This window comes from Suncus etruscus, chromosome 3, assembly GCF_024139225.1.
Source record: "Suncus etruscus isolate mSunEtr1 chromosome 3, mSunEtr1.pri.cur, whole genome shotgun sequence".
In the NCBI taxonomy this organism is placed as follows: Eukaryota; Metazoa; Chordata; class Mammalia; order Eulipotyphla; family Soricidae; genus Suncus; species Suncus etruscus.
Window position 1 is genome coordinate 45492762 of NC_064850.1, and position 23252 is coordinate 45516013.

Genomic DNA, 23252 nt, shown 5'->3' on the forward strand with positions numbered 1-23252 from the left:
GAGGCTGAGAGGGAGGAGGGGTGACAGACAGCAGCTGGTGCCCACCTCCAGCACCTCAAACTCAGGACTGTTTGAAACAATGGCCCACTCATCCACCTCGATGCCCACAGAGCTGTGAAGGGAAGTAGGACTGTCCTGATGTGGGGCTGCGGTGCCCCTGGTCCAGGGGCTGAATGAGGACTGAGTCCCTGGAGATAGGGGGCACCTGCTATTCTGTCGCCCAGGAGCCCTGAGAGGGTCCTGCTTAAAAACCCCCAGGCCCTCCCTCTACCCCTTCCACTGGGGAAACGTCAGCCCTTACCCCCACACCCATCCCCTTTGGCACTAAAACTGGGTGCATTTTCCCAGGCCCCCACACTCAACTGGACGCCCCGCCAGCCTCTCCTCCCTTGCCTGCTGCCTTTCCCGGTTCCAGAGTTGAGAGGCCGGGCTAACCCTTTGACCATAAGGCAGCCTCTGGGCAGTGACACCGCAGGCGGCTTTCGGGGAGCCCCGATTCCCTGCGCCTTTCAGGCCCCTCAACCGAGGCCTCACCCCCGACGCAACCACGCCCAGGGCCACCGCCCCGCACCCAGCTGGCTCCCAGGTAAGCCCTGGGTTGTCTTCTGGCGTGGGGCCCCTGGGGCCTGGAGAGAGGAAACTAAGTCAGGTCGCGGTCCCCCAACACACCCCGATTTCCCAAACACTCATCGGGAACCCCGGGGCCTGAGAATTGGAATCGTGGGGACACGAGGAGGAGCGCGCGGGCCCCCGACGCCAGGGCAGAGCAACCCGGAGGCTGGGGTGGTGTCCCCAGATTCGTCGCATGCGGGCGGGCACCCCGCGTCCCCACCTTTTCGCGCTGGGTTGTCCAAAGCGGCCGTCCGACGGAGCCCAGTCCCGGGCTGCGTCTCCGAGTCGCGCCGGGCCGGCACCACCCAGGAGCGTTCGCGCAGGCCGGATCGCAAGAGCTGCTCCCGCCGCGCACCGGCCCGTACCTGCCCGGCCCAGGTGCGCCTTGCTCACGTCAGCTCCGTGCCCCGTCCGGCGGGCCACACCCCCGCACACATGATTGGTCACCGGTGAGAAATATGACACCATGTATGCACCCACCGCGCCGCGCCCCGTCCGGAAAGCGGGCCGCTGCTGGGTCCCAGGGTGTGTGTGGAGTTGGGTGCTAGGGAAGACGGCCTCAGACCGGGCGCCTGGGGCCTCCTCGCCCTGATCCTGGTCTCACCTTGGCCTCCTCCATCCTCTGAGATGAAGGAGAGGGTAGCTTCTCAAGACAGTTTCAGCTCTCCATGCTGGTGCCCACTATTTTTTTTTTCTTGATACTTTTTTTTTATTATTAATGTTTATTTAAACACCATGATTACAAGCATGTTTGTAGTTGGATTTCAGTTATAAACAGAACACCCCCCATCACCAGTGCAACATTCCCACCACCAATGCCCTGCCTCTTCCCCCATCCCTGCCTGTATTCAGAATAGCCATTCTACTTCTCTCATTCTTTCACATTGTCAAGTTAGCTGTTAGTGTAGTTATTTCCCTAACAGAGTTCACCACTCTTTGTGCTGAGCTTCAAATTGTGAGCCGATCCTTCTGGCCCACTATTAAAGCAAAAGGCTCCAGGACCTCAATCCCTCCAGGGAATGGGGTATCAGTTTCCTGGACCCACCGACTTTACAGGGACACCTCACCTTGGACCTTGGAGGTGTCTGGGTCTTGACTGTTCGAAGGGTAGGAGGAGCCTGCCCACCCCGTTCCTGGCAGCAAAGTCTAGGTCTCAGCTGTGTGCTTGTTGAGAGGTTGTGCACAGAAGAATGGAGTGTGGGGTTGGGGTGGACTGCTCCACGTGAAGCAATCTTTATAAAAGGGACCCCTGATGCCTCCGTGACTCATAGTGCAGATTAGGGAGCCAGCGGCTTCTCACAGCCCGGGCAGACTCTTGTCTGTCTTGACACCTGGAAATGAGGCAGGAGGGCAGGAGGGCAGCTATGAGCTGGAGATCACAAAACAAACAAGCCATTAATGGCCCTGGCCGTAGGCAGTGTCCCTGTGAGTGGGAACCGGCTGATATCTGTGGAAACACACGGGTTTTCTTTGGTCTGGGCCATATCCTAAAGTGCTCAGGACTCACTCCTGGCTCTGCACTCAGGACTCCTGGCATTGCACTCAGAACTCACTCCTGGCTCTGTTCTCGGGGCTCAGGCTTGTGTGGACTGTGGGGGACCATATGTGCTGTCTGGGATTACACCTGGGCTGGCCTTGTGCAAGGCAAGCATCTTTTTTTTTTTTTTTTTTTTTTTTTTTTTTTTTTTGGTTTTTGGGCCACACCCGGTAACGCTCAGGGGTTACTCCTGGCTATGCGCTCAGAAGTCGCTCCTGGCTTGGGGGACCATATGGGACGCCGGGGGATCGAACCGCGGTCCCTCTCCTAGGCTAGCGCAGGTAAGGCAGGCACCTTACCTCCAGCGCCACCGCCCGGCCCCAAGGCAAGCATCTTAACCCCAGTATTATCTCTGCAGTTCCTGATAAAGACTTTATTTATTTGGTTGGTTTTGGGGCCACACCCTGCAGTGCTCTGGGTTTACTCTTGGCTCTATGCTCAGGAATTACACCTGACAAAGTTTAGGGGACCATATAGAATGCAAGGATCGAACCCATCAGTCTCATGCAAGTCAAACACCCTCCCAATTATCACTCTGACCCCCATGATAAAGACTTCAAAAGTCACCCCAGGGGCCGGAGCGGTTGCACAGTGGTAGGGCGTTTGCCTTGCATGCCGCAGCTGACCTAGAACAAACGCTGGTTTGATCCCAGGATTCCCATATGGTCCCCCAAACCAGGAGCAATTTCTGAGCACAAAGCCAGGAGTAACTCCTGAGCACAGCCATTGTGCACCCCCCCAAAAAAGGTCACTCCAGAACAAAGCCCCTCTTCAGACACTTGGCTCAGGAGATCTGGAGAGCCCTATAGTAGGGGACGAATTTGGCAGCTCAAGGCAAAGGCCCTGGTAAAGGGCACATGTGTCCACTGGGGGTGCCACCCATGAGGCTGAGGGTCATAGACCTCCCCCTCCTTGAGCTCCTGAGAAACCATGTCCTAAGTACCTGGGTCTGACTTGATGAGTGGGCCCCATCTGAGCAGCTCCCACTCAGGCCTCACGACCCGCCCTGCCCAGGGAGGGGCTGACTCAGTCTTGACTGTGAGTTTCAGGCTGGGATGGGGCCATGCAGCACAAGGGTCTGAGTCAGAAGCTTCCAGGTTGGAGTGAGAGGGTCTGGCCCTATCTGCTCCTCACTCCCACAGCCCCAGGTCTGGGCAGAGTGGCTCCAGGGCCTTGTACAAGGTGGCCCTAAGGGCCCATCCCTGCCCTAGCTTTGGGCTGTGAGAGCCTGGGGCTTACTGCTTGCCCCTAAGCAGTAACCAAAGTCCACACCTCCACACCACCCTCCATCCTCGTGGGGAGTCATCCCCGTGGGGAGCCATCCCTGGAACCCCAGTCAGCCATTACGGATCTTCAGATTCCCACCTTAACTCTTGGCCAGAGGAAACTCTAAGAACCCTGTTGTTGGCAGATAATCCATTTCTTTTTCCTTTATTCCCAGCTCAGATTGACCCACACAAAGTGAGAACAGGCAGACAGTATAAACCCAGCTCCATCTTCACTGACATATTGGGGATGCAGGGGTGAGGGGTAGGAACTGGGCTTCTGATTACCAGACTGTGATTGGAATCTAGGGTCCCAGTGCAGAAGGGGTCACTGCAACTCAGAGGACAGTAAAGACAGGCCAGAATGGGAAGGAGAGAGGGGCTGAGCACTTGGATAGGTGCACTACCGAGGCCCCAGCACCCCAGGCTGATGGGTTACTCCCCAGGACACTAGGATAGGGCAAGGCGAGTTCTGGAGCCAGAATGAACTCAGGGAAGCTGTGTTTTCAGGGCCTTAGGGAGGACTCTGGACCTTTCCAAATAAGGAAAGCCAGGCTACGGCACTAGAGTATACTCTTTTCCAACCTTAGGGATAGTTCCCACCAGTCCAGTCATGGCTGTTTCTCAGGGCACTGGGGAAGGGGCATGTTTGAGAGACTGGATCTATTCCTCCCTCTCTCCATTTGCAGTTCCCATGGGCAGGAGGGGTGATGGGAGCCTGCCTGGCACAAAGGGGTATACAGGTGCTGGTAGACACATAGCTCTCTCCTTCCTTTCTCCTTCCTCCTCATCCCTCCTTCTTCTTCCTCCCTCCTCCCTATTATTCCCCCTTCTTCCCCCTTCTTCCTTCCCTCTTCCCTTTCCCCTCCCTCCTTTCCTCTTCCCTCCTCATCCTCCTCCACGTGAACAGTTGGTCAGTCAATGGACAGATAGTAGTGGTCTCCTGTGCTCTCTACTCTGTAACAGGCGTCTTTTTCTTCTTCTTCTTCTTCTTCTTCTTCTTCTTCTTCTTCTTCTTCTTCTTCTTCTTCTTCTTCTTCTTCTTCTCCTTCTTCATCTTCATCTGTTTTTTTGTGGGGTTGTTTGTTTTTTGGGGGGGGGGCCACACCCAGCAGTGCTTAGGGGTTACTCCTGGCTGTCTGCTCAGAATTAGCTCCTGGCATGCACAGGGGACCATATGGGACACCAGGATTCGAACCAACCACCTTTGGTCCTGAATCGGCTGCTGGGTTGGCTGTGTGCATGGCAAATGCCCTTTCGGCTGTGCTATGGCTCCTGCCTCTGAGAGGTGATGCCTGAATCAGGGTCCCATGCGCTGAACTCGTCACACTGACTCATGTATCCACGCATTTCTCATGAGAGAAAATGGGAAAGCTGGACTGCAGGTTGGTCACCCACTACTGACATTGACCCAACAGTTGCTGCTGTCCAGCACTAGTTTTTCTAGAACCTTTTTTTTTTTTTTTTTTTTTTTTTGGGCCACACCCGGTAATGCTCAGGGGTTACTCCTGGCTATGTGCTCAGAAGTTGCTCCTGGCTTGGGGGACCATATGGGACACCGGGGGATCGAACCGCGGTCCGTCCAAGGCTAGTGCAGGCAAGGCAGGCACCTTACCTTTAGCGCCACCGCCCGGCCCCCCTTTCTAGAACCTTTGAGTGTGCAGGTGGAAGGGACAGTTAGAATAGGCATTGGGCAGCCTCGTGTCCTTCAGCCCATTTGATTCCCAACAAGGACGCTTTTGCTGGGGCACCAGCCTTATATAGAAAATCTAGCAGAGCAGGCAGGGGAGGGCTGGGCTCTGGCCAGGCACAGCTGGGCTGCCTCCAGTCTCCCCAGGACCAGAGACAGGAGCAACTGTGGAATGTCCCTGCCCACAGTTGCAGGGCGGTCCCAGGAAGGATGCCCGGGCCCCTCTGCCTGGCCTGCGGGCATGAAGGGGCTGCCTGGCCAAGTAACTGGGCCTGGGAACCTGGGCTTTGCAGCAGGTTGAGTTTCGCTCTGGCTTGGCCCTAGAGCGAGTGCCGGCTTGTCTTTCCTCCCTGCCAGGAGCCAGCTGCATGGACAGTCAGGCCCGGGCCCATCCTGCCCCAGCCGCCCGGATTCCAGCGCCTCCAATAGTGCCAGTGCTCTGACTTGTTCTTGCTTTCTCTCACTCACTCTCTGCAGCTATATCTATGAATTCCTGTAACAATGGGAACCACCAGAGTTGGGGGAGTGGGGATGTGAAGTGGGTATTTACAGAGGCCAGCTCACCCCCAAATCCAAGTCAGTTAAGCAGCAGGGAGACCAATCCCCATATTCCCACAGGGTAGGCACAAGGGGGGGGGTCTGGGCAGGTTTGCAGAGTCATCCTGGTGGGGTCCGATACCTGCTGCTGGGATCTGTAGGGTGGGCTGTGACTGTATGCAGTCCATGCACTCAGTCAGTGTGTGCACAGGTGCCATCACATGTATGAGTGATTATGGTATGCTCATGTGTTATCATGTATGCGATATATGCCTGATTGCCTATAAGTGTGGAACCCCTGTGTATGTGAGCACATGTATGCTCCTGTGTGAAATGAAAGCATATGTGCCCATATGCAGGCAGGGAGTCCCTACACCAGTGACCATAAGCATGTGTTCATGTGAGTGAGCACGTATGTAGGAGAGCACAGTTGGGGAGGCTGAGCTGTGTGCGCATGTGTACATGGAGCTGAGGGCGGGTGTGCAACGTGCGGGGTCTTCTATGTAAGAAACACCTCAGTGTGCTAGTTCTAGGCTCCTGCTGCTGAGTGAAGCTCATGTATCTAGGGCCCTTGCACCGGAATGGGCCTCCCCAGTCTCTACCTGCCCCACCCTGAAGTCTGAGAGCTTGGGAGCATCTGCTTTGGGAGCCAGCAAGGGCCCCTACATTCATTTCAAACTGGGGAGACTTAGGTGTCAGTTTGCAGAGCCAATCCCCTTTGAAGAGGAAAGAAGGCACTGAGAGAACTGTAATTATTGAGACTGAAGGTATTTGCTCTGATCTGGGGGTGCAGATCGGGATGGGTACCTAGGGGCCCTTCACCCTGTCAGATGATGCTATGGATCACCCATCTCCTGGTGGGAACCCCACAGGGGTGGGAGAGCCCCTCGAAGGACTTTTCTATGCCTGAGAGGGGGGCGCCCATCCTCATGCCTGAACAAGAGGAAGCTCTTGTTCCTCCTGATAGTGGCACTGAGCAGAGACCAGGTCTGCCCCGGGCAGCTGAGGTCAGCCCCAGAGAGTCTGTCATCTTGTGTCTAGCAGCGTGGTGCTCTGCTCCGGACTCCCACACCAGCCCTTTCTGCAAAACCTCAATGGGCGGGAAGCAGTGGGGAAACCAGTTCAGCCCACAGCTAACAGTCCCTGGCCGCCTTCTTGCAATGTACCTATTGTCCACTAGAGGGCACCTCGACCCGCCAGGCAGCCCTGGATCCAATTATCAGATAAATTACCAGGAAAATCTGACCAGGATTCCGTTTAGGGGAGACCCAGCACAGTCACTTTCTGGTAATGCAAAGAAGCCAGCATGCTTCTCCAACATCAGCACATGCCAGGTGTGGATGCACTGGATCCTTTCCACGGTACCAAGTGGACTGGGAGGGTAAAGCAGGATCCTAGCTCCAAGGTCATGCAGAGGGCGTGAAAACGCCACAAGCATATTGGACGCTGTCCAGGTCCTGGATGGGGCACTCTTGTCTAGCACTTGCCTTTCACCCTGACCTCAGTATAGGTCTGCCTGCGGCTGGTGTCTCCCCAGCTCTGCATGCACTCACACATGCTTCCAGAACCTGTGACCCAAACCCAGAGCATTTTGAGTGCATTCTAGAGTCCAGTCAAGGCATTAGTTCAGGGACAAACCCCAACAGCAGAAGATCCTATGTCCCCAAACTCAGCTCCCCACCCCAACCTCCCACTCCAACCACAAGATCATGCACTGGGCACTGTGCTTGCCTTCCCACACGTCTTGAAGCCCCCATGGCACCTCACTCTCTGTGGTTTCAGATCCACCCAAGAAGTTGCCGGTTAGAACTCCTGGTAGGCTTGGGTGATCATATGGGATGCTGGGGATTGAATCCGGGTTGGCAGCATGTAAAGCAAACACCCTACCTGCTGTGCTATTGCTTTGGCACCAGTAATTTTTTGTTTTGTTTTGTTTTGTCTTGTTTTGTGTCATATCCGGCAGCGCTCAGGGGTTACTCGTAGTTCTACACCAAGAAATCGCTCCTGGCAGGCTCGGGGGACCATATGGGATGCCAGGATTTGAACTAAATCTAAGGCAAACGCCCTACTGCTATGCTATCTCTCCAGCCCCAGGCACCAATAATTTTAATTGAACAAAACTTTCTTAAGAGGGGCTGGAGCGACTGTTCATCAGGTAGGGTGCTAGCCTTGCAATCAGCAGACCAGTATTTCATCTTCAGCACCCTATATGGTCCCCAGTGCCCTGCGAGGAGTGATTCCTGAGTTCTAAGGTAGGCATAACCTCTGAGCATCTCGGGGTGAGGCCCTAAAACAAAACAAACAAAAACCATATGCTTAGAAAGATGCAAGAGGATGAAAAAAAAAAGATGAGAGTGAGAGAAGATACAAAACAAGGAAAAAAAAAAGATAAGAGAGGGGGAAACTTGTTCAAGACAGAACCCGGGCTTCTTCTGCGTGAAATAAATAAAGAAACAGAGAACAAGCAAGCGAGATGTATGTTCAAGGAGAGCAGAGGTATAACAAGCCTGGAACTATTCATCAAAATAAAAACCCAAACCATAGTAGCAAGAAAGAAAGGCACACTCTGATCTGGGGCAGATCGGGGCTGGTGCCTAGGGGGCCCTTCACCTTGTCAGATGATGCCTACGGATCACCCATCTCCTGGTGGGAATCCCACAGGGGTGGGAGAGCCTCCCAATGGGCTTTTCTATGCCTCTCAGAGAGGTGGACACCCGTCCTCATTGCCTGACCCTGGGAAGCTCTTGTTTCTTCTGATAGTGGCACTGTGCAGAGACCAGGTCTGCCCAGTGCGCTTGAGTGCCTTGAGCATAGCTGACTCGGGTTTAATCTCTGACATCCCCTCTGGTCCCTTAGCATCGCCAGGAGTGAGTTTTGAGCACCACCGGGTGTGGCTACCAAAACAAACCAACAAGATTTTAAAAATTGTAAGTGCTCTGGGCCCGGAGAGATAGCACAACGGTAGGGCGTTTGCCTTGCAAGCTGCCGACCCAGACGGACGGTGTTCGAAAATCCCGGCATCTCATATGGTCCCCCGAGCCTGCCAAGGAGCGATTTCTGAGCGCAGAGCCAGGAGTAAAGAAGCCCCTGAGCGTCACTGGGTTGTGACCCAAAGATCAAAACCAAAACATGAAATGCTCTGCAATGGGGTTGGGGGAGGACCGACGGGTTCCTTCTCTAGATTCAATATAAAGGAAGAAGGTGAAACCTGCCAGAAGGGAGTGATCTGGGTTCCCCACAGACTGTCAGCCTGGGCAGACAGGCGGCTGGCTGCCAGGATGCTACTAGGCCTGCCAGTCCAGGCCCAGCCAAGGCGACGACAACAGGTAAGTGCGCATGCGCGCTCCGCACTACGGCCTCACCACTAGGGGGCGCAGCGGCGATCCCGGAAAGTCGCGCCGCGTCGTAAAGTGGCGCTGCTTTACGGCTTTGCTTGACGGCCCCGCTCGGCCGAGTCCTCTTCCACGTGAAGCCGGTGGGACGGGCGCTTGGGGCGGGGGGGGGACGCGGCTGTCGGTACCGGGACGCGGCTCTTGGAGGCCGCCATGGGCAAGCGCCGGGCCGCGGCCGGAGCAGCTGCTCAGCGAGCTCAGCAAGAAGCAAAAGAAGCACCTGCGGACTTCGGCGAGAGCACCCGTTCCATGACAGGTGGGCGCGGGCCCCGGAGCTCGGGATCAGGGGGCTCCGGGGTGGGCGCGGGTCTGGGGTTCTGGGGGCGCGATCGAGGGCTCCTGGTGGGATCAGAAAGCAGAAACACTCCCTCCAGCGCACACAAGCACACACATTCACACGTTCTCTGGGTCTTATCCTGTATCCCAGTCATCACTGGGAAAAAAGACTCGGTTAGGGGACACATTGACGGGATTTTCAGGGGAGGGGATGGACTCCGAGGATGCAAGGGTAAGTGCTTTGCCTCCCAGCTGCACTCCACTGGAAGGAACTGCTTGCTCCCACGAAGGCCTCAGGAATGGTGAGCCCCAGAAGTTAAAGGGGAGCATGTTTAGGGGAGGCCTCACCTGGCCGTGCTTCCCTGATGATGCTGGGGTTCAGACCAGACCTGTCACATGCACCAGCCCTCAGGCACCTTCCCTAGCCAAGATCCTGGAATAGGAGCAGTTGGGGTGGCTTCAGGGAGCTTTTCTGGAGCTTGTTCCCCCTCCCTCAACTCCCCCCTGAGCAGCCAGTGAGCGTGACTGAATCCCTCTTGTTCTAGGGTTCCCAGGAAGGAAGTGAAGCCACAGGCCCCAGAGCTGGTAACACCTCCGACCTATGGGCTGGGTGGGTGCTTCTGAAACTGTCACTAGCTCCTTGCACCTCATACCTGAGCTGGTGATCAATCCTGTGATAAGTAACTCGCCAGTGATGGCTTTGGTGTTCTTGTGGGGGGTGTCACCAGCCTCTTGGGGTATCTTCAGCAGCAGCACCGTTAGGGCTCAGATCTAATTGGGAGGGGGATCCTGTTCTGCTTCCACCTGCTCTGCTGGGTCTCGGGGCCACAGTCCCACAGATTCAAAGGGATTGGATGGGGCTGTGGGATGCACCAGGAGTCCAGGGCCCTCTGGGCCAGGCTTTGCTTCCAGCCCCATTTTCCCACATAGGCCAAGAGCTCAGAGTCGTCCAGTTCTGAAAGTGAAGATGAGGAGCCACAGCCCATCTCTGGGTACAGTCAGCTGCTGGCCACCTTGAAGAGTGTCCCCACAGAGGAGGAGGAGGAGGAAGAGGAGGAGGAGGAGGAAGAAGAAGAGGAGGGAGAGGAAGTGGAGGAGGAGGAAGAGGAGGAGGAGGAGGAAGAGGACAAGGAGGTGGCCATGAGTGACAGAGTTGGAGGCTGTGAGGATGGCGTGGAAGAAGAGGCGGTCAAGGCTGAGCAAAGTGAGTGTCTTCACCCCATGTGCTCCTTCAGAGGGCATTGACTTACACTGAGCGACCTGGTTCATGTGTGCAGGTGACAGTCTTTTTGTTTTTGTTTTTGTTTTTGTTTTTTCGTGCCACACCCATTTGATGCTCAGGGGTTACTCCTGGCTAAGCGCTCAGAAATTGCCCTGGCTTGGGGGTACCATATGGGACACCGGGGGATCGAACCTCGAGGTCCTTTCCTTGGCTAGCGCTTGCAAGGCAGACACCTTACCTCTAGCGCCACCTCGCCGGCCCTCAGGTGACAGTCTTGTAAGTGTGTCTGATTTAGCATCTGCTGGATATGCTGCAGGTCTCTAAATCTCCAGAAGTGACCTCTTTGCAGCCACCCTCCATGGGGTGCTGTATGAGCCTGGTTTGCCCCATGTGTTAGGGGCTCCTTGCCCCACAGATCCTGGTGATACTCACATTCACATCACCTTGTCACTAGAATGTCTGGGAGTTGGCCTTACACACATATCACACAGATTCCGCTGTGACTTGTCCCCCCGTATTAACAACCCAATCCTGACTAGGCCATATTCTCTTAAGTCTTTGCTTTTCCCTTTTGCTTTTTCTGTAGGTTTTTTTCTTTTCTTTTTCATGCTCTTTCCAACGTCAAAATAGTGTTTTTTTATGACCTCAGAGCTGTCCCCAGGTTGTGAGAGGGATGTCCCAAGTCTCCCCACTTTGACAGCTGGCCATCTGGGTGTCCTGAATGTGTCCAGTAGTGTGGACAGTCTCTGTCCACTTAGCAGCTGGGTTTTGGGGGCGCACATTGGTGTGGGGTACACTTGGGCCTGTCTGCCTCTCTCCGTGCCATCTCCCCAGCTTTGGCTATTCTATAGTCACCAGCTTTGGGGGGAGTGGGCCACCAATAGGCCTGGGCCCATGGAAACATGGATTAGCCTCAAGTATCAGTGTTTCTTGCCCCTGCAGCTACTGGACCAGCCAAGTCCCTGCACAGCCAGAGCCCCTGGAGGAATTTGCTGACACCAAGCATGAGTCCCTCTTCAGCCTGGAAACGAACTTTCTGGAAGAGGAGAATGTGGGCAGTGGTGTCCAAGGGGATTCCCAAGGTCAGGGCAGGTCCCATTTGGGGTAAACAAGGGCTGTGCTGAGATGGGGCATTATTCAGGAGTGTTGCCTTGGCAAAAAGGGGGCTGGGGCCTTCACCTCCCTGCTTAGTCCTGTGGGTGCTAGGCCTCAGGGTGGTTGTCTCTTAGTGTTGTGTGACTCAACCATAACTAGTTCCAGGCTTCTGGCACCTGGGTGGGAGCCTGGCCAGGGATGGCGTGGAGGTGGGAGCAATAGACTAGACTACTGCAGGTAGGCAGGGAAAGCAGGGAATCTCTACAAAGGTCTTCCAGGGATCATGTGAGGGCTTACCCTGGAGTCCCTGCAGACCCCTTTTTGCCAGAATGTGAGCCGGGAGATGACCCGAGAAGGATGTCAATGCTGCGGAGTCTGGCCGCGCCGAGCAGCCGTCAACTGCAGGTGAGCCTGGTGGGTCCTACAAGGGCAGAGTGGGTTGTTGGGGTACAGGGCCAATTGTCCCCAGTCTCCAGCCTGTGCCAGCATTCTTTGTTGGTCCCCAGGAATCTGGGCATGGCTTTTGGCAGCCTTCTACTCCCTTCCCTGTACTTGGAGATAGGGGGAAAGTCACTCATAATCAGTGGCCACTTAGGCCTCCCCCAGCACCCATACTGCTGCAGGTCAAGCTCTGGATCTGGGAATGCAGGGCCAGTTGTCCCCCAGAGAATGGCCAGGGCCCCTCCACTATTTGGAGGTCACTCTGCCAGGACAATGCAGGCTTGCACCCCTGGGCCCCTGTGCAGCTTCTCAGTGCATTATTGTCCACTGGATGGACAAGCTGTTTTTGCCGCCATGGGCTTATGGAACCTCTGAAAGCTATGGGTCAGCCCATATCTGGGGCCAGATGCTGATTCTTGTGAGCCTCTCCCTGGGACCCTGGGACCAGGTCTTTTTGGGGGGATCATTGTGGAGTGTGGCCCTGGATAGGGAAATCGCTATGTCTCATTCCCTCTCCCCATAGCCAGCAGGGAGCCAGCATGTGCTGTGCGTGGGGGTACCATAGGATGTCGTGAGAGGTCGGCCGGCACTCACAAACCCCACCCATCCCGCAGTGGCCGGTGTTGGGCCAGCTCGTCTTCTCCTCCTAGGTTCCGAGTTCTGAACCTCTCAGGCCCCTGAAGGTTGCACCCTTGGAGTCGCGTGGCACTTGCACCCCACCACTGGAGTCTAACTGGGCCCGAGTGAATGGTGCCCTCACGCCATTGCAACAGGAGCTACTGGCTCTGCTGGGCTCCTACCGCGACCTGCTATTCCCCGAACGCTCGGCACTGGGCTGTGGTGAAGAGGTGCGGCGAGTGTACTGCCTACACGCGCTCAACCATGTGCTCAAGGCTAATGCCCGCGTACTGGCCAACAATGCGCTGCGCCGGGCTCACAGGAATCCGGCCCAGGACGACGCATTCCGGGACCAGGGCCTCACCCGGCCCAAGGTAAGGTCCCTGGCTGGGAGAAATGCTCATGTATCCCTACTCACACATGCATCCACACTGGGGCCCAAGAACCTGTGGGTCTGTGGCTCACGGGCAGCTTCTCTTAGTCTCAGTGGCCAACTCAGGGGACACTGAATCCCTGGGGAATGACACTCAGACTCTTTGTCACTTTGTCTTGTTTTGTTTTGTTTGTCTTGCTTTGTTTTGTTTTCTTTGGTTGGGGGAGGTCACCAGCTGTGCTCAGAGTTACTGTGGCTCTACGCTCAGACTCGGGGAACTCTGTGGGATGCCAGGGTTCCAATTTGGGTCTGCCGCTTGCCAGGCAAATGCCCTCCCCATGGCTCAGGCCCATGTCACAGAGACGCAGTCAGCCTGTCTCAGGTACCTTCCCTCCTACACCTGGCTGCTGGCTCCAGCGCATGTTTCCCCCTGTGCTTCTGTCCCAGTGGGATTGGGTGTCATGTCGCTGCCACTCTTGGCCATCCCACAGGTGCTCATGGTGCTGCCCTTCCGGGAGTCAGCCCTGCGTGTGGTACAGCTGCTTATCAGCCTCCTGGAAGGTGACAGTGGCAAGAAGATGGTTGTGAGCAATAAGAAGCGATTTCAGAGCGAGTACGGCTCCGAGCCGGGAGAGCGGCCCCCCAACCTCAAGCGGCCTGAGGATTATGAAGCGGTGTTTGCGGGCAACATTGACGACCACTTCCGGATAGGTGATGCTTGTGGCTGGACAGAGTGGGAAAAACCATGTTGGGACAGTGCCCAGGACGGTGATGGGTGTGGTGGGCGGGACAGGGTTGACCCATGTGTGTTCATAGGTGTGGCCGTTCTCCAGCGCAGCCTCCGGCTCTATGCCCCCTTTTACTCCTCGGACATCCTCCTTGCCTCCCCCTTGGGCCTTCGGACAGTCCTTGGGGCTGAGGGCGAGAAGCAGCGGGACTTTGACTTCCTGTCATCCATTGAGCTGCTGATTGTCGACCAGGCTGACGTTTTCCTCATGCAGAATTGGGAGCATGTGCTGGTAGGCTCCACGGGGGCCCCGGAAGTGTCCTTGTCCACCTGTGCTCCCTAGGAGTCTGGCCCCTGCCTCCTCAGTCTTCAAGGCTTTGGGATGGGGGTGGGTTGCTTGTGTGTGCAGTGGGGACAATTCCATTCGTTAGCCTATCCAAGGAGTGTGTGGGGGTCAGGGCATTTGATGGGGCCAAGTCGGGTCCCACTGAGGGACAGGAGGGTGTTACCCTACTTGGTGGCTGCGTCCTTGGCTGGGTTTGCAGGCAGATGGAGGCCTGTTCTGCTTGTTGTGGGTCCCCAGGAGACTCAGATCCAGCCCAGACTGGTATTGCTTGTTATAGAAAGAAGCAGCCCCTCCCTGTGCGTATGTGTTCTCATATGTGACTGCTCACACGTGTGTGACCATGCACATATATATGCCTGGTGCGTGCATGTGTCCACCAACCACTGGCTGACCGTTGCTATTCCCAGCATCTTATGGCCCATGTGAACCGGCTGCCACTGGAGGCTCATGGTGTGGATTTCTCCCGGGTCCGTATGTGGAGCCTCAACAACTGGTCCAGGTATTTCCGCCAGACTCTGGTGTTCGGGGCGCTGGAGGACCCACAGATCAACTCTCTGTTCAGCAAGTTCTGTGTCAACACTGAGGGCCAGGTAGGCATCCCTGTTCGAGTCCCTGTGCATCTCTACCTTTTTCCTGGCCCCCTGGTATTCTCCTGTTCACTCACCCTACCGTTCCACCATAGGTGGCAGTGAGGAATGTCCCTCTGACTGGCTCTATCAGCCGCATCCTGTTGCAGCTCCCACATGTCTTCCAGAGGATGGAGGTGACCGACCCGGTGTCCATGGCTGATGCCAGGTGATCGGAGAGAGGGTAGGGAGGGGCTGTGCAAGGACGCAGTGTGTTCTTCACTCCTCAGGGAGGGGGTGGGTGCCAGCTGGGCCCAGTCTCCAGCTGGTAGTGCTCACAGATCTCCCCCATCACCCTGAAACCTTGTCCCGTCCCCGCCTACAGTCCTGCCTGGTCCCCCTTCAGCTCTATCTTTGAGGCCTGTGAGCCCTCAAGGTGTATGTGTTGATATGAACTGGGGGAGTAGGTGGACAAATGGGAGGACACAGGAAGGTGGATGAATGGGAGGAGGAGGAAGAGTGGCCATCAAGGAGGACATGTCCAGGGCCAGAGAGATAGCGTGGAGGTAGGGTGTTTGCCTTGCATGCAGAAGGACAGTGGTTCGAATCCCGGCATTCCATATGGTCCCCCAAGCCTGCCAAGGAGCGATTTCTGAGTGTAGAGTCAGTAGTAACCCCTGAGCACTGCTGGGAAGGACAAGGAGGAATGACTTGGATGTCCCTGTCAGGTTCCGCTTCTTCGTGGACCGGATCCTGCCGCAGTACCGGGATGCTGCCATGTCCCACACGCTGATCTATGTCCCATCCTACTTCGACTTTGTGCGGCTGCGGAACCACTTCAAGCGGGAAGAGCTGAGCTTCGTGCACATCAGCGAGTACACACGCCGGTCTGCCGTGTGCCGTGCCCGCCACTTCTTTTTGCATGGTGAACGGCGCTTCTTGCTTCTCAGTGAGCGCTTCCATTTCTACAAGAGGTGAGGCTGTGGGGGGCAAGGTGAATATGGAGGGGTATGGCTGAGCCCCAAGCTGATGCCTTGGCCCCATCCTGCCCACACTGTGTTGTCTCTTCCAGGTACACCATCAAGGGCGCTCGGAACCTCATCTTCTACCAGCTGCCCACCTATGCACACTTCTATGCCGAGCTATGTGCCATGTTGGGCGCAGCAGGTGCGGGTGAGCAGGCATGGACCTGTACCACTCTCTACTCTAGGTATGATGCCCAGCGCCTGGCAGCCGTGGTGGGTGCTCAGCGGGCAGCCCAGATGTTGCAGTCCTCCAAGAGCGTCCACCTCTTCATTACTGGGGAGCGCTGAGGCCTCAGGAAACCAGATCTGGGTTGAACTCAGGGACTCGGGTTCTAGGGTGCAGTGTGGCCCCTCCAACCCCCACATGACTGTTAGCGTTCCCATCATCTCCTGCCACTTCTGGACCTTTGCTCTCCTTTGCCTGTCTATCTCCAGACAGCCAGTGGGCTCCTGCTCAATGGCACCTTCTTGGCACTGTGAAGGGGCCTGGGGCAGCATTTGGCTCTCAGCCAAGTCTGCTGAGACCTGCGCTTGGAAACATCTCCATAAGTCACGGGGCACCAGCAGTCATTTTTGTTTTTGTTTTTGTTTTAGTTTTTTTGGTTTTTATCGCTCCTGCCAGGCTCAGGGGACCATATGGGATGCAGAGGATTGAACCTAGTATTATCCTGGGTTGGCCGCATGCAAGGCAAATGTGCTACTGCTATATTATCACTCCAGCCCCAATCACACCAGCATTCCTAATTCTGAGTCTGGGTGTAACTCTTGACAGGGCCAGCTTTGGCCATAGCCCAATCAGTTATCAGAGCCTGAGTCCCTGTGTTGAGAGCCATGCTGTCCCCAGGGATGATGGGTAGTGCACATGGGAAACAGTCTGAGTAAATCTCTACAAACTATTTCTCTCTGCCTGTGTGTGACCATGGACCCTAGCCACCCCTAGGCATCTCCTGTCCCCTGTCTGCTTCACATTCCTGCTCCTCCACTGTGCGTGACCCATGGTTTGGCTCCTTCCCAGTGCATTACCCACAGCTCAGCCCCTCCACAACGCGTGACCCACAGCCTGACTCCTCCATGTGTTACCTCCATGGTGCATGACCCCCTGTGGTTAAGTCTGCCCTGCCTTAGAGTCTGCTCATTCCTGCCCAGGGTAGTTTGGCAGCTGGGGACTGTGGCACAGGATGAGCTGCCCAGTCCTGATCTTGTTCACCTGAACTGCGTCAGCCTGCCAGTAGTAATTCCTGAGTATAGAGCTGGGAGTAGCCCCTGAGCATGTCCTAATTCCAAAAAATTCAAATTCTTTCTTGCAGTTTAGAACCAATATTCAATTAAGTTTTGGGGGATTTTTGGGGGAGTGGGGTGGGCCATACCTGGCGGCACTTGAGTTACTCCTAGCTCTACACTCAGAAATCATTCCTGGCAGGCTTGGGGGACCATATGGGATGCTGGGGATCTAACCCGGGCCAGTTTCAGATTGGCTGCATAGAAAGCAAACCGCCCTACCCACTGTGCTATCGCTCCAGCCCCTCAATTAGTAAAGAAGGGACATTCTGCAGAGAGACCATAGTCTTGACTGAACTTCAGGCTGAGGTCCTGGAGGAAGCCATGAGGAGTTTTCCATCCAAGTGCAGCGTTTGGTCTTTTAAGACCATAAGATGATTCACTGTCACTGCATTTGTGTTTCAAAGCACAGGTTAGTCGGTAGAGTTTGATTATTGGGACAAAGCCAGATGAGTGTGACCCACATCCTACATCTGATGCCTGAGCTTGGTTCCCAACTTACGTGACACTCCAGAAGTCCTGAGTTCTCTTTAAGCAGCACTTTTATGAGATGATCGAGTGTGTGGTTTTTTTTTTTTTTTTTTTTTTTTTTTTTTGTTTTTTTGGGCCACAACCTGGCAGTGCTCAGGGATTACTCCTGGCTGTCTGCTCAGAAATAGCTCCTGGCAGGGCACAGGGGACCATATGGGACACCGGGATTCAAACCAACAACCTTTTGGTCCGGATAGGCTGCTTGCAAGGCAAACGCCGCTGTGCTATCTCTGGGGCCCGAGTTGTGGTGGTTTTTAAAAACAATTAATGAGGCCAGAGTCTCAGGCACCTGGAAGCACTTGGAACCTTTGTGCTTTTCTCTGGCCCCAAACCAGAGACATCGAGACTAAGGTGCTTCCTGTGTACTTGGCTGGGTTTGATCCCTGGCACTGCACAGGATCCCCACCTTCCACCCCCCAGCACTGCCTGAGTACCACTGGGTATTGGCCCCAAAAGCAAACCAAAGAAATGAAATCTAATATGCACCTTTGTACAGTAAACTGCACTACTGGTTTATGGATTTATTTGATTTTATTTTTGTGGCGTGGGCGTAGAATCCAGAGTGGCATAGATGGGATGGTAAGGAGGGGATGAGCTCAGCAGAGGACCCAGGTCCCCTGCCTCCTGAAAGAGGTTTCTCATCTACAGAAATGCCGGCCCATCCATGGCACTGCCTGGACCCTTGAGCACTGAGACAGGAGTATACACCAAGAAAAATACTCCAATTTTTTTTTTTTTTTTTTTTTTTACCCACACCTGCCAGTGCTCAGGGGTTACTCCTGGGTCTGAACTCAAGTCACTCCTGGAGATTTGGGGGTGCCATATGGAGGCCAGAATTGAACCTGGGTCTGCCACGTGCAAGGCAAAATGCCCTACCCATTGTGCTATGCTTCATCCCAGAAACTTCAATATTCTGTGTTCTCGGGGCCAGAGAGATAGCATGGAGATAGGGCGTTTGCCTTGCATGCAGGACAGTGGTTCGAATCCCAGCATCCCATATGGTCCCCCAAACCAGGAGCGATTTCTGAGCGCATAGCCAGGAGTAACCTCTGAGCATCACCGGGTATGACCATATGGGATGCCGGGAAATCAAACTGCAGTCCATCCTAGGCTAGCGCTTGCAAGGTCATTTTCAGAGGTATCTCCATGTGACTCAGGAGCTGTCGTGTGAGGGACCAGGAAAGTGAATATCAGTGCACAGCAGGTCTGTATGCTACAAGCAGCCCAGTGGAGACAGAGCCACTACCTGGCACCATGGTCCCCAAACCTCACTTTCTCCCCTCATGGCACTAGTGGCAAGCAGAGTCTCTCCTTGGGGAAAGGGCCATATTGTGACTTTCTGTGACATTGTGTTCCGTGGAAGAAAGAAAGGCCCAAGGTAACATGCCAGGTGGGCACCTATTATGCATGTGGGGTTTGATCTCTTGCGGTGTGTCACCAACTACCACCAGGACCATGCCAGGTATGGCCCAGAAACCAACAAATAGGCAATCTGTGAGATGAACACTGGGAATGGGGTTTTCAGGTACAGAGGCCTCTTCTCTGTGTGTGGGTCTTCTTCATCCCCTTCCAGGTTGCAGACTCACTTTCCAGGCCATCTGGCTTTGCTTGTCTCCCAGGAAGAACCAGGTTCTGTTCTCTGGTGTCCCGGCTGGATGGATGGATCCAGGCAGGGTGAGGCCAGATATTTCAGCTTATACTCACGGTAATCTAGTGCCCAGAAGCCTGCATGCAGATCCTGCACACCCACCACTGACAAGTTCCTCAAGTCAGGTCTAAACTGCCTTGCAATAAGGCGTGAGCTATAGAAAGTGGGTAGGGCATTTCCCTTGCATGGGTCCAACCCAGGTTCAATCCCTGGTATCCCGTATGGTTCCCCTGAGCCTGCCAAGAGTACTTTCTGAGTGCAAAGCTAGGAATAGCGCCTGAGCGCCATCAGGTATGGACCACTCCCCCGCCCCCCAAAAAAAAAACTGCCTTGCGAGGCCCTCTCCAAGAGAGGTGTTTGTCTAGTGTAGACAAAAGTAACAGCACAGGACGGTGGTAACTACCAGAAGTTAGTCTGGGCCTAGAAGAACAAGTGTTAGTGTATGTGCATGCATGTGTGTGCGTGTATAAATGCATATGCATTATGTGAGTGCGTATATATGTGCCCTGTGTGTGCAAGTGAGAGTTCTGGTGACCAAATCCAGGGCTTGGTGTGGTGGGCTCAGCATTTGGAGCCATACCTTCAGCCCCAGCCTGTGAGTGCTTGTGTGTGCATGTTTGTGCAAATGCGCGCATGTGCGCTCGTGCAAGGGGGAAATGGGGTAGGAGGCACGTGGCGTCCTGGGGGGGCTTCTTCCTTCGCCCCCACCCGCCATCCAGCTCAGCCCAGACCCACCAGGGGCCAAATCAACAAACGGTTGCACCACAGGCTGGGCCGGGGAGTGGCACTGTCCATGGTCCTGAAGTGGCCGCCACGGGCCAACCCAGAGCCCGGGCCCGTCCCGCGCTCGGTTGCCGCGCCCCCCCCGGATCCCCCCGGATCCCCGCGCGCCGCCGAGTTCGAGTCCCCGCGGAGCGGCGGGCGCGGCGCGGCGGGGACGCACGGTTACGTGCGCGCCGGGAAAGGTTCCGCGGCCCCGCGCGCGCTCCCACCGCTGCCGCCGCGCCGCGCCCCGCCCTCCCCGCACCCCCGGCCCAGGTCCGAGGCCCCCCCAACCCCCGGCCCCCGCGTGCGGCCGCGTCCCCGGCGCTCGGCGCCCCCCGCATCGCTCGCACGGCCCATGGCGAGCGCATCAAGGCGATCGAAGGTAGGTGGCGGCGGTGGACTCGGGTGCGGGAGGAGGCCACGGACCTTCGCTCCCCGCACGGGTCTCGCAGGCCCGTGGCCTGTCTTGGGGCGCTTCGGGGGGGGCCCCTTCACAATCTGTCCTCCCTTCCCGCACTTGCTGATTGCGGCCTCCGGGCCCTGCTCTGCGCTTTGCTGCTTTGCCTGGCGCAGGAGGCCTGAATTGGGGCCAGGGCGCTGCCCTCCCTCCGCAAGTGGTTCGTGCCGCACGCAGCGGCCCTGCCCTTGCTCCGCCAGAGGAGCGCAAGCACCTGCACCCCAAAAGGAACCATGGCGTCGGCAGGGAGGGAACCGAACCCAGAACTTCTGGGAGCACCGAGTGCGGGGACAAGCCCGGTGCTCCTATCCAGGGGTGTCCCAGTAAGCAGGAGAAGGTTGCACAGAGCCCTCTCTGGTGCGTGTTGTGTGTTGGGGGGCGCGTAGGAGAGCCAGGGTCCTCCCGCCTGCGCCCCACGCGCCCCACCCCTATCTGAGACTCAGCCCAGGCGGGAACGCACTTTGTCCAGGATCGCTATGCGCCGGGTGCTTAGCGCTAAGTCATCCTGAGCCTGAACTTCAGGTGTGCGCCTGCTCGGATGGAACTTTCAAAGACCCTCCTCCCTTATTTAGGTGACCCTTTAAATAAGGTCTCCCCTCTGTGGGGTATTTGGACCTTACTGTTCCCGCGAGTATCCGATGGTGTCTGGGTCTTGTCTCCTGAGAATAAACGTTTTTCACACACCCTCTGGCCTGGAACACCTCCCACCCAGGCCCAAAACTGTCTCTCAAGTTTGTGTTTGTTTTATTTTGGGCCACACCTACTGGTGCTAGGTCTGACTCCTGGCTCTGCACTTAGTAATCACTCCTGGCTGGTTTGGGGAACATTATGAAGTCCCAAGGAATAAAACTATGGTCCAATCTGCACAGGAACGTGCTCTCCCCATGTGCTCTTTTGATCTTAAGGTTAGTATTCTGTGTCTCCTGCAATTTCTGGCAGCCTTACTTCTGGGACCCCAGTGGGCTAGATGGTTCCCTGTGAGGGCTAAGGATACTGTTCGGTTCCACAGTGCTCAGAGAAGTCACATGGCTCTGGTGGCCAAACTTGGGGCTTGGTATGGGCTCAGCCCTTCGAGCCATGCCCACAGCCCTAGGCTGAAAGCAAGAACCAGTGCTCAGTGACCCAGCCTCTTCCTTCCATGTCTTGAAGGCAGCCCCTGAGCAGGTCATGCCCCCAAAATACCCACATCTTTTCTGTTGGTCCGAGCAGTGTGCATTTTCGTCTGGGAGCTGCCAGCTCTGGATGGGTTGGCACACGTGGAGCCTGTTGTATCCCAGAACCTAGTCCTGTCAACAGGGTGTAGTGCCAAAACTTCTGGGGACTTCTTTTAGTTGGTGCTCGGGGTGTTCAGGGCTTACTCCTGGCTCTGTGCTCAAAAATAGTTCCTGGTAGGCTCAGGGGACCATAGCGGATGCTGGGGATCTAACCCGGGTCAGCCACAAGTATCTGCTATGCTAGCACTCTGGACCATTTCTAGGGACTTCTTGGGAGGAGAATGGGCTGGCCATGAGTACTCCCCTGACTGCCATGCCTCCCAACTCCCAACCACTGTCTGGAATCTTCTCATCTACCTTCATACCCTTTTCCCATTGACTTAACAGTGGGTCCCTTGCGCTCAGGCTCGGGTCACAGGTCTCCATGGGTTAGAAACTCTCTGAGGGGGGCCGGGCGGTGGCGCTGGAGGTAAGGTGCCTGCCTTGCCTGCGCTAGCCTAGGACGGACCGCGGTTCGATCCCCCGGCGTCCCATATGGTCCCCCAAGAAGCCAGGAGCAACTTCTGAGCGCATAGCCAGGAGTAACCCCTGAGCCTCACAGGGTGTGGCCCAAAAACCAAAAAAAAAAAAAAGAAAAAGAAACTCTCTGAGGGGGCCGGGAAGGTGGCGCTAGAGGTAAGGTGTCTGCCTTGCAAGCGCTAGCATAGGACGGACCGCGGTTCGATCCCCTGGTGTCCCATATAGTCCCCCCAAGCCAGGGGCAATTTCTGAGCGCATAGCCAGGAGTAACCCCTAAGCGTCAAATGGGTGTGGCCCAAAAACCAAAAAAAAAAAAAAAAATAAAGAAACTCTCAGGGCCGGAGAGATAGCATGGAGGTAAGGCGTTTGCCTTTCATGCAGGAGGTCATCGGTTCGAATCCCGGCGCCCCATATGGTCCCCTGTGCCTGCCAGGAGCAATTTCTGAGCATGGAGCCAGGAAAAACCCATGAGCACTGCCGGGTGTGACCCAAAAACCAAAAAAAAAAAAAAAAAAAAAAGAAACTCTCTGAGGCCACAGGTGGGCCCTGCGATCGACATTCTCGCTGGGTCAGACAGATGGAGGGCGGGGTACATTTTGAGCTACCATAGCACCACTGGGCACTGGGAAGACTCCTTCCTTCCTTCCTTCCTTCCTTCCTTCCTTCCTTCCTTCCTTCCTTCCTTCCTTTCTTCCTTCCTTCCTTCCTATCCATACCCTGCAGTGCTCAGGAATTACACCTGGTGGGGCTCGGAGAAATGCCCTCCCCACTGTGCTATCACTCTGCAATCCTCTTTTATTCTTCTTATTCTTCTTCTTTTTGGGAGACCACACCTGGTGATATTTGGAGGTTATTCCTGGCTCTGAGATCAGGAATTACCCCTGGCTTAGGGAACCATATGGGATGCCAGGGATTGAACCATGACAACTGTGTGCAAGGCAAGCACCCCACCCCACTGTACTATGGCTCCAGCCCCAACTCACTCCTTTATTGGGCAGAACAACAACCTTCTCAAGCAGCTGTGGTGGGATGCCCATGATTGGGGCTCACCGAGGTCCGTCCCTCTGACCTCTCACTAATGCCTGGCCTTCTGTAGTCATGTCTCCATTCTGAACTTG

The 23252-nt window shown here is 55.6% G+C and overlaps 2 protein-coding genes across 2 annotated transcripts in view; both read left to right on the top strand.

Annotated features, from left to right (window-relative positions):
* The first annotated feature begins 8977 nt into the window (after positions 1-8977).
* On the top strand, positions 8978-16134 carry UTP25 (UTP25 small subunit processome component). Its single transcript, XM_049770762.1, is given in 14 exon segments — positions 8978-9258; positions 9260-9289; positions 9855-9894; positions 10240-10513; positions 11232-11322; positions 11474-11613; positions 11955-12031; positions 12682-13059; positions 13550-13769; positions 13875-14077; positions 14539-14721; positions 14814-14926; positions 15426-15671; positions 15770-16134. Coding segments are annotated over 14 exon segments (2517 nt in total). The 3' UTR covers positions 16011-16134.
* Positions 16135-20307: 4173 nt separating this feature from the next.
* The window catches only part of SYT14 (synaptotagmin 14), a 44909-nt gene continuing 41964 nt past the window's right edge, over positions 20308-23252 (top strand). The window contains exon 1 of the mRNA XM_049769831.1: positions 20308-20326. The gene's annotated coding sequence lies outside the window, so the exon portion shown is untranslated. The remainder of the gene's footprint in view (positions 20327-23252) is intronic.